The sequence below is a fragment of the Aspergillus terreus genome, genomic scaffold (assembly GCF_000149615.1).
Source record: "Aspergillus terreus NIH2624 scaffold_2 genomic scaffold, whole genome shotgun sequence".
In the NCBI taxonomy this organism is placed as follows: Eukaryota; Fungi; Ascomycota; class Eurotiomycetes; order Eurotiales; family Aspergillaceae; genus Aspergillus; species Aspergillus terreus.
This window is the reverse complement of record NT_165925.1, coordinates 366,594-377,000: the sequence shown is the minus strand read 5'-3', so window position 1 is coordinate 377,000 and position 10,407 is coordinate 366,594. Positions and strand designations below refer to the sequence as shown.

General features: G+C 53.1%; 4 protein-coding genes across 4 annotated transcripts; 2 read left to right on the top strand and 2 right to left on the bottom strand.

The window, feature by feature from the left end:
- Positions 1–282: 282 nt before the first annotated feature.
- bro1 (putative signal transduction protein BroA) lies at positions 283–3,401 on the bottom strand (the record flags this gene model as incomplete). The annotated part of the gene is made up of 3 exons (XM_001208481.1): positions 283–1,407; positions 1,455–3,051; positions 3,124–3,401. The coding sequence occupies 3 exons, from the start codon at positions 3,399–3,401 to the stop codon at positions 283–285; spliced, it is 3,000 nt and encodes a 999-aa protein (XP_001208481.1).
- A 1,141-nt stretch (positions 3,402–4,542) lies between these two features.
- ATEG_01115 (pyrroline-5-carboxylate reductase family protein) lies at positions 4,543–5,511 on the top strand (the record flags this gene model as incomplete). Its single annotated transcript, XM_001208480.1, has 2 exons — positions 4,543–4,585; positions 4,637–5,511. The coding sequence occupies 2 exons, from the start codon at positions 4,543–4,545 to the stop codon at positions 5,509–5,511; spliced, it is 918 nt and encodes a 305-aa protein (XP_001208480.1).
- A 769-nt stretch (positions 5,512–6,280) lies between these two features.
- ATEG_01114 (uncharacterized protein) lies at positions 6,281–7,673 on the top strand (the record flags this gene model as incomplete). Its single annotated transcript, XM_001208479.1, has 5 exons — positions 6,281–6,394; positions 6,445–6,688; positions 6,746–6,835; positions 6,885–7,096; positions 7,143–7,673. The coding sequence occupies 5 exons, from the start codon at positions 6,281–6,283 to the stop codon at positions 7,671–7,673; spliced, it is 1,191 nt and encodes a 396-aa protein (XP_001208479.1).
- An 836-nt stretch (positions 7,674–8,509) lies between these two features.
- Positions 8,510–10,290, bottom strand: ATEG_01113 (putative mitochondrial DnaJ chaperone (Mdj1); the record flags this gene model as incomplete). Its single annotated transcript, XM_001208478.1, has 3 exons — positions 8,510–8,690; positions 8,748–9,997; positions 10,078–10,290. The coding sequence occupies 3 exons, from the start codon at positions 10,288–10,290 to the stop codon at positions 8,510–8,512; spliced, it is 1,644 nt and encodes a 547-aa protein (XP_001208478.1).
- Positions 10,291–10,407: the final 117 nt, after the last annotated feature.

The window sequence follows — 10,407 nt, the reverse complement described above, 5'->3', positions numbered from 1 at the left end:
TACTTGGCTTGTCGGGTCTACTCCTTGTATATAATGCTGCGGCCCTATGGAAAATTCGCTGAAACCGGCTGTTCCATCCAGTGAACATTTCTCATTCATTGTGGGTCTATATACAAAGTTTCCTCCAGCGGGTAGCTAACCCGCACGATTCGACACAGGAAGACGTAAACGTGACCAAATACAATCGCAGACAAGCAAGTACGTACGCCCAATGCAAAACATCGTCTTCGAGGTCTATCGTCATTCGTAACCCCATCGTCGTTCATCGTCACATGAAGTCATTCACTTCCAAGCGTTCAGTCCGGCCCACGGGTCGTTGCTCGACGCACCCGCCTGCGAGGACTGCGACTGGGCTTTGTGGTGCTGGCTCGCACCGTACGGTCTGCTTTGCGCGTAGCCTCCCGGTCCGGACGGGAACGGCCCCGTCGACGGCGGGTACGTGGTTTGCTGGGGCCGCGGCGGAGGCGGAGGCGGCACGTAGCCCTGTGGCATGAACTGTGACGGAGCAGCCGCTGGGGTTGGCACTCCGTAGGCGCTGTACGGAGTCGGGGTGGATGAGAAATACTGTTGTGTTGGAGGGGGTGACACGGAGGGTGGCACTGGGTATGCCATGGGATTGTAGCCCTCTGTTAGGGGCGCTGCGGCTCCTTGTTGGAACGGCGTGCCGGGGTTGTATGGAACCCCGGTGCCTGGAGGCATGTACTGCGCGTAGGGCGCAGGGGAGTGGGAGAGGGGAACGCCGTGCGCTTGTCCGGAGACGGGCGCAGGAGGGTAATGCGGCGACATCTTCGGAGAGGATATGCCGGGTGTTGGGTAGCTCGGAGTTTGGACGGGAGGAGGAGGGGACTTGACTTTGGATGGGATGCCGGGCGAGGTCGAGGTCGCCGACGTGGGCTTGGGATCGGTGGACAGGCGCTCCATGAGTTGTCGGAGCTTCTCGCGCTCCCGGTCCTCCTGTTCACCTACACTGCTGGCCTTGTCACGCTCGATCTGACCCAGCAGCTGCGCCCCCTCTGATCGCCGGTTGTTGATGAAAGTCTCGACGTTTTTCTTCAGACTGTCGACCGTTTCCGCCATCTCCGAGTAAAAGGTCTGTGCCTGCGTGATACCGGACCGGAGGCTGTTGAATGAATCGTATATCTTTTTGTATCGCGCCATGACGGTGTTTCTTTGGCGGGTTATGGTTTCGTACTTCGACTGCTCGGCGCGGACCCGCTTGTCCTGCAACAGGTCGCCATAGGTCTTGGTCAGTTCCTTCATCAAGGAGGATTGCTTGTGGTTCGCCTGGAGGAGCCGGTTCTGGTGCGGACGGAATTTCTCCAGCTCAGCCTCAAAAAGCTGACTCTCCTGTCCTGCGATGGACTTTTTGTTGAGAATCAAGACGTTGGAGATGTCGTCGTTGTGGACCTAGTGGTGTCAGCTTGGACATATAGAGACCGAAAACGAATCCATACCTTCTCCTTCAAGTCCTTCAAAACCTGGGCCCGCTCCCGCTTGAGGAGGTTTAACTTTTTCAAAATCGACTCGACCCTGGCGATTTGATCTGCCACCGACAGGCTGCCCTCGTCATAGACATCGTCGAGTAGACTGCCTTCCGGAGTAGCCGAATACGGACTGCCATGGCCATTCTTGCCCTTGCCGTACTTGGATCCCGCCTTGATCATCGCCCTCTGGAAAAGCACGTCGGCCTCATCGGTCTCGCCCGCGGAACGCATTTCGTCGAAATCCGCCTCGTACTGTCGAAATGTGGACAACAGCTGCGTGTCGCTGGCACTAGCTTCGTTGATCGTGTCTCGGTAGGTCCGCACATCGCCACGCAGTGTAGTGTTCAATCTAGCACTCGGTTGCTGACTCCAGTCGGCACCGTATTTGGATCGCATCTTCTCACAGACACTCTCTTCCAGGTCGAGTTGTTTGGCACAGTGGTCCAACTGTGAAAGAACCTCGGATTTGCGTTCGTGTAAGCTGTCAAAGGCCTTTGAGAAAGATTGGTGGCCGGCAAGCTCTTGACACCATTGGCGGAACTCTTCGTCGACGGTCATTTCTTGGTCCATTCCACCCTTTAGGATATTCAGACTGCCAGGCAGCTTCAGGTAGTCGAGACTAGCTGCCATCTCTCCGTTTGCTGTCTCGACCTTCTCCGCCTCAGCCCGGATCAATTTGGCTTTCTCCTCATCATAGAGACTCGCGGTCTCTGTCACGGACATAGGAACCAGCTTCTGGAAAATGTCGGGACCGATGATGCGCTGTATATCCTGTCCCTGATAAAGCTCGCTGACGGGGATGGCCTTTGCCGCCGGCAACTTTGCGACCGGCGAGAGACCGGTCTCACTCGGGACGGGCTGGTGATAAATGAAATCGTTGTCTTTCACAAATGTGTTGAGTCTGGCCTGTACATTAGTCAGATGGAACCTGATTAGCTCCACGAGGGTTGATCCGGATTCAGATGTCAAATTCGAGCTGGCTGGGACGGATGAAGGGAACGATTTTGCCCATCCCAAGGCGGTCGTCGAGTGCTTCTCAGCGAGTTGAAGTCTAGCGATAGCAACGCCATGCGAGCCGCTCTCGCCATCCGCTAGCGCCTGGTAGTATGAAGCAACGGAGGACATATGTGCCGCCTTAGCCTGCACCATAATCACCCACACTTTCTCAAAGACCCCCTTTACTGTCTCTTGCATTCCCTCCACGGCTTGAGTGTAGAGATAAGCGGACTGGCTGGCGAGTTTCGCCAAAAGACCGGGCTTCTTGTCATCTGCGATCTGCTTTTCTAAGAAAATCTCCTGTCCCTGGGCCAAAACGATGTTGATGAGTGCCTTGACAGTCTCGCGGTTCAAATCGGTTGACGGCGCGTGGAGGAAATTCTCGTTGATATAGGTGAACATCCCAGCGGCAGCCTGGAACGAGTGGTACGCGGTTTTCAGTCCCGCATCTTCCGATCTATTCTGATTCGCGGCATGGCAGGAGAGAACGGCGGAGATGTTGAAGATGATGGAGGCCTTCTCGAAGGCCAGGGAATATTGGGAGGTGGACTTGTGGGTGAACGCATCATACCTGGAAGGAAACACGAAGCAAGGTCAGCCCAGGTCTAGAACGTCTGAGAAGCGAGCACGCGCTAGGTCATACCAGGTGAAGGAGATCTTGATGTGATTCTCATCGACGGGAAACCTCAGGTCCAGGAGTTCCAGCTGTCCGTAATAGCGATAGAGCAGATCGCGACCCGTCGCACTGTCTTTCCCGGCGCCTCTCATATCCTGACGCAGCCGGTTGAGGGTTGCGCATTCTTGACTGTATCGCTCGGGGTCTTCACCGTAACTCTGGCGGATGTAGTCCTTGAGGGGTCGGATCCAGTCGATCTCATTGGTCTGCTTCAGCGGACACGAGATCATGGGAGACTGAACCATCTTGCCGGTCAGAAGGAGCGGGACGCTCCCATGTAAATCCGGAGAGGATGCGACTAGGTGGATTCGATGAGGGGAGTTCGAGGGAAGAGGCGAGGTGGGAGGGAGGGGGAGGAGATCGGGATGGCTGGAGCTCCAGCTGTGGGGTTAGTTAGCCTTGGATCCTAACCGTCACGGCGGGGGTGGGCCAAGGAGTTTAGAGGGAAGAGAAGGTGACAGATATATGAATGGAGAGCAAACCAGGATTGGACAGGGAGAGCGAGGAATGGAGAAGAATGTATGGGAGGGAGACGGTGAAAAGACGATGAGAGAGAGAGTTGGAGAGTGGAAGAATGTCATGATCTTACTCGGAGGTGGCAGTGATACGAGGCTGCCTCAGGCAGAACTACATACGCCAGTTCTACTCCGGAGTACATCCTCAGGTACCAACGTCCCCTAACATCGCATTTCTTTTCTTTTCTTCCAAAATCCCATTATATCCTGTCCAAATGCATTCGGAACCGTTGGAAATTCTTCTACCATCGCATTGCGTCCATCAGAGAGCTAACACGACGGTCCCTGATATCGGTTGATCATTGGGACTATTTGCGCTGAATGAACTAGGCTGCCATTTCAAGACTATACGTCCTCCCACCCCAAGGGTACCAAACTAACTGTTACTATGGTCACGGGTTGTCTATAAGATGTTGCTGTCATCGGTTGTAGAATGAATCATCCTTACAGAAGTATACCAAGACTATGCACCCTTTTGTTTGACACTGTCTTTGACAGACGAAGCACCATACCGTTAAGAAGCTACCGTGAGCCCCATGCTCCTTAAAGAGAGAGCTGTTCCAAATTATATGCGAGACGGCTGCGGTGTTTGCTGACTTATGCCGGCAAGGGGTTATCCCAGGTATCCAAGAGTTGACTGACCACATGGCTTCTCTCCTAGACATCATAAGTCAGTGGAACAAACAGCGCAATAATAATATAACAGAGCCAGGAACTATAAGTACCGTCGTTGAGGTCGGGTGCCTTGCCGACAACATAAACATCGGATACCCTCCCGAGCCCCTCCATCCGGTGGGGATCATAGAAATATATATGGTGGTAGCATCTCCCGCCGGTCTGCTGCAAGATCCATTCAACCACATTTCTTAATATGGCCGAATTAAGAAAAGCCACTCTCTGTATCCTTGGCTGCGGTATGGACAATGCCCATATCAAATTGAGCTCCTCTAACAATTGACGCCTAGGCAACCTGGGAATTGCCATCCTGGACAGCCTGATCAAAGCAATAAGCTCCAATGAACACAAAGATAACCTCCTCTTTGACCGGGTCATCGCCTGCGTGCGTAGCGAAAGATCTGAAAAACGACTGAAGGAGCGATATCCTGCAGCGTTTGACCACTTGATGATCTCCCGCGACAGCAACGTCAACGCCGTGGAACTGTCCCAAGTCATTATTTTGGCCGTTGATCCCGCAGACATTGAGCAGACCTTAGCACAGCCAGGTCTCCGCGAAGTCCTGGTCAACAAGCTACTGATCAGCGTCGCAGCTGGATGGACACGGAAGGGCTTGGAAAACGCCCTCTATGGCAGCGACACAACGCTGGAAAACAACAAGGGCCGAGCGTGGGTTGTGCGCACACTACCTAACATCGCCGCTCAGGTCGCTCAGTCCTTCACAGCCATCGAGGTCTCGGAGCCGGCCGTGCCTGCTCCATACATGGAGGTCGTAGATGGCATTTTCAAACAAATTGGACAGATAGCGCACATTCCACCCCGGTTGATGGACGCTTCCTCCGCGGTGGCGGGGTCAACTCCTGCTTTCTTTGCTGTCATCGCAGATGCACTGATCGATGCGGCGGTGGCGGTCGGCATGCCGAGACACCTGGCCCAGGCGATGATCTTTCAGTCAATGCAGGGAACAGCCAGTATCCTCCAAAGTGGAGTGCACCAGGCGATCCTACGAGACCAGGGCACAGCACCGGAAGGGTGCACAATCGCCGGGTTGATGGTAATGGAAGAAGGAGCTGTGCGAGGGCATGTTGGGCGCGCGTTGCGAGAAGCTGTCACAGTTGCTCGTCAGATGGATGGAACTCGTCACGTTAACGACACCAGGCAATAGATGTGACTCGTTGTGTATATAGATATCATTCGATAGTCTTTGGACCACAGATCATGTCGAAGACTGACTAGACAATTACTATAATACGCTACAAAACTACGCAGCTGTAGACGTATTTGGTTATTATGTTGAAGTATGACTTTTCAAAGACATGTATATCAATCTGTTGAAAGACGCCATGAGGCTCGGAGTTCTCACTCTATTCCACTGTTTGCTGCCATAGATCAAATATATCTCCTTACTGCGTCCCATCTCACCCTACTGGCATTGGAAGGTTACATTCAACTGCTTTTTCCTATCCTGTCCTTGTTCCAGATTGAATGGCGCCATGTCGGCCTGGCCGAGATCATGTGCCTCCTTGCAGCTGATACTGCAAGTAAGATAAGATATACACAGAGGATTGGCCATTTGAGGGAGCAAGGGAAGCACATCGTATGTCTGTATGTCAGCACGAGAATAGCTATTCTACAGTATAAGGAGCCAGATGTCTCCAAATGGCTTTGGCCTCAGTCGGCCTTATGTCACAGACTAATGCGCATGAAACGAAATGCCATAATAGTAGCGGGTCATTGAAAGCACAGTTTGTCTGCAAATATGGCTTGCAACATCTCGTACAGCCGAGATACAAGAGTGAAATTCATCAGATTCTACGTGACCCCTTACTTATCCCTTTAAATTGTAAGAAGCAAGCAATGCTTCGCGAGAGATTATTTAAACAAAAGTCCCTGATCTACCTCCAGAAATAAGCAACTTATCTAGATCCATAATTATGAAGGTAGAAGCATTACAACAAGTATCGAGCGTCAGGCAAGCCCAACTATTTGGGACCACCGAGGACAGACATGGACAGTTCCATCGCGCCTTCACTCCCCGCCAGATCCATGTACGGACCAGTTCCGAAGTCCTTAAGAAAAAATATGGCTGACTATATAGATGATCTCTTTGGGGACGGCTATGGGAAGTGGAATGTTCATCATGGTTGGACAAGCCCTGTCGACTGGGGGCCCTGGGAACATGCTCCTCGCGTATGCTCTTGTCTGCTCTTGTGCTTGGGCGGTCCTGTATACGCTCTGCGAGATGGTAGTAGCCTTTCCAGTATCAGGGAACTTCGTCGATTACGCAGATCGCTGGGTCGATCAGTCGGTGGCCTTTGGCGCTGGCTTTTCCGAATGGCTAAGTGTGACTGGCCTTTGATGACATATGTTCGCGGGCGACCACATGCTGATTACTGCAGGCTACACGGCAGTGATTTCTTCCGAAGCGGCGTTCCTTAACATACTTATTCAATATTGGGCAAATCAACGGTTTCCGGAGGCAGCCTCATGTACGTGCAACGCCCCGAAGCCCAGCGCTGGACTGACTTTCAAGGGCAGTGACTATCATGCTTGTGCTATTATCGATTATATTCGTCTGCCCTGTCAAGGTTTTTGCGCAGTTTGAGTACTTTACGTCAATGGTGAAGGTGATTCTCTTCGTCTTGCTCATCGTGATATGCGTGGCCATGATTGGAGGCGCTGGCAAGACAGGCCATGTCCATCACGGCTCGACTTGGACGGACTTGCCGCCCTTCAAGAACGGGTTCTCGGTATGTTTGGCTATACCGCACCATTTGACTCCGCTGACCTGAACAGGGATTTGCAAAATGTGCCACGTTGGCTGTCTGGGGCATCGGCGACCAGATCCCCGTCACGACGATGGGAGGCGAAGCTCAAAATGTCCGATACTCGCTGGCGCATGCCAGCAAGCTCGTGCCGGTCCGGATAAGCGTTGTCTTCCTCCTTAGTATCTCCATGATAAGTATCCTGGTTCCCTCTGATGACGACCGTCTAATGGGCGGGTCTGGCGCGACGGCCTCCCCATACGTGATTGCCATGAACGATGCAGGCATCCCCGTGATCCCGCATATCGTGAATGCAGCGATCTTGATTGGGGTCATTGGGAATGCAGCAGAAGCTATGTATACTGCGTCGCGTATTCTGCGCGCGATGGCCCACCAAGCCCTGATCCCGGAGATTTTCGCCAGGGTCGATAGCCAGGGCAGACCGAGGTTTGCCCTTCTCATTACGGGGACAATAGGCATACTCCTGACGTATATCAACTTGAGCGGTATGTTTGCAAGTCATCCCGTAGTCTCCGACACGCACGGTCTGACGGATGATTAGCTGGTGGCGTGGAGACACTGACGTGGTTACTTTCCCTAAGCACCACGGGCATTCTCGTGAACTGGGTTATCATCGCCTGGACCTCGTTTCGCTTTCACAGAGCCCTGGAATTGCAGAAGGACCCCCTTCTCACGGAGCCATATGCATGGAGGTCCTTTCTGTGGCCGTTGGCACCCGTGTGGCTCATGTTGACGTCCCTGTTTCTACTCGCGGGCTGTGTCACTATCGGCTTGCAACCGCCGGTGAGCCTGCTGTACCTGTCTCGCGGGTTCAAGCGTATAAGAGCTAATGCGCTGCGTAGGGTAGGCTCACTATCAGCCTCGTGGAAAACTTCTTCCAGTATATTATCGGCGCCTTGGTCATTGTGGTTTTCACTATCGGCTACAAGGTGATTTTTCGGACGTCTTATAGACAACTACGAAAAGCAGACCATGGTACTGGAAGACATACAATAACTCCGGACGAGATGAATGAATTGGACAGATACTATAGTATGCCTCGCTGGAGACAATTCATGACTTATGTGCAGTTCTGGTGAAGCCAGGTCCGATTTCCAGCTGTCCGGCTGATATCGATACACATATGGACCTTGGAGACTATGACTAGGACGACTGAGAAGCAGAGATGTCTTGTCTAATAATGTACATACATCCAATCAGAGTCTCTATGGACACAGTGAAAACCAATGCATACAAATCCCAACATGCAGACAAATGACACAAACCCCCCGATCTCGCCGACGCTATGATATTTCCATAATAAATACAGATAAAGTGAAAAGTAACCCAGAGGAGTATCTCAAAATCCCAATTGTACAAGTCGGCGCTGTTTATTCTTCAGCTCGAGGGTTTCTTCTCGTCACTTTTGTCACTCTCGCCGGAGTCTTTCTTGCTAGACTCTCCACTTGAATTCTCTGATTCGGCGGACTTCTTATGGCTCATGAGCTTGTGCCATGCAGACTTGAGGAAGCCTTCATTCTTCTGGTCTCCGGACGTGGATTCGGTCCCGGATGGGGAGCTAGGAGTAGTCAGTATCTTTGGACGAACGCACGCATTCAAGCGACGGACGACTCACCTGTCCTTTCCAACGTCCATGACCCGACGGGCAGTCTTATCATTCATCTCATCGGCAAGTACCTCGAGGATCGTCCGCTGGTTGGCCGTGAGCGATTTCGGCATGGCAACCTTGAACTCGACCTTCAGGTCACCGGTAGGATTGAAGCCGCGAGAACGACCACTGAGCTTCTTCATTCCCATACCCGACAGGGTGATCCGGTCGCCGGTGCCGGTGCCAGTGGCAACCTTGATCTTGACTTCACCGTCCAAGGTAGGCACGGTAACCTCACCACCCAGAAGCGCCGTGGTCAGGGGGATCGAGGCTGTGTAGAGGATATCGGATCCAGAGCGGCTGAACCGATGATCAGGAGAGACGCGAATCGACACGTAGAGATCGCCTCGCTGAGTGCGAGAGCCAGGGGCAGCGGATGTGCCCGTAGGCGGGGCATCTCCTTCACCTGCGACCCGCAACCGCATACCATCCTCCACACCGCCAGGGATATCGACCTGAATGGTCTTCTTGTCTCGGACTACACCGTTGCCGTTGCATGTTCCACACTCCGACCCACGGGGAACAATGAGACCGGCACCGCCACAGGCATCACAAGTAGCGGCCACCTGGAAACCACCCTGCATGAAGTGGACACGGGTTCCGGACCCATTGCACTGACGGCACTGTGTACGCTTGGCGCCCTTCTTCAGACCGTCACCCTTGCAAGTACCACACTCCGTCAAAGGAGTGATGACAATATCTTGCGACGTGCCCTTTGCAGCTTCCATGAAGGAGATGTTGGTCTGGACTTCGATATCCTCTCCGACAAGTATCTCCTGGAACGGACCACGCCGTCCGCGGCCAGCCCGACGAGCACCGCCTGTGAATGCGCCAAAAAGATCTTCAAAGTTGATATCGGCGCCGAATCCACCCCCAAATCCACCTCCGAAACCTCCGCCAAATCCGTGGAAACCACCAGCACCGGCGAACGGGTTGCCACCCGCGGCGCTAGGGTCGAATCCGCCGTTCTGATCGAAGGCGGCGGAGCCAAACCGGTCGTAGTTCTCTCTCTTCTTGGCGTCCGACAGTAACTCGTAAGCCGACTGGGCTTCGGCAAACTTTTCCTTCGCGTTCGGTTCTTTATTGGTATCGGGATGGTATTTCTTGGCCATTCCATAGTACGCTTTCTTGATATCGGCGGCAGATGCATTCTTGTCTACTCCTAGGACCTTGTAAGGATCCGGAATAGCGGCCAAGGGAGCGGTAGTATGGAATATCTATTGGAAGAGAAAAAAGATTACATCAGCGATGGCCCGAGTATGTCAAGGCGGGATGGTTGTACGGAGGCATCACCTACCCTAGTCGAGGCAAAGACGGGGTGCCTTTTACTGTCCAATCCGCTGCGCTGACGTCTATCGTTGGTGTACAGGGATGATACATGGTAAGCGCGAGACTGGATGGGGGATTGAACATTGGCCGTCGGGTTCTGTTTGGAGCATTGTCGCGAAGTCCGGAGTAAACGAGCGGGGAGAGCCGCGGCCTTGGGCATAGCGGCGGAAGTAGCGTTCATTGCGAAACACAGGAAGACGCGCAACAGCTCTAGACCGTCATGTAAAAGAGACGAGGAGATGCGAAGAGCGATTTAAGCAGAAACCGAGGTCGTGGATGGTTTGCCGCCTCCTGATGG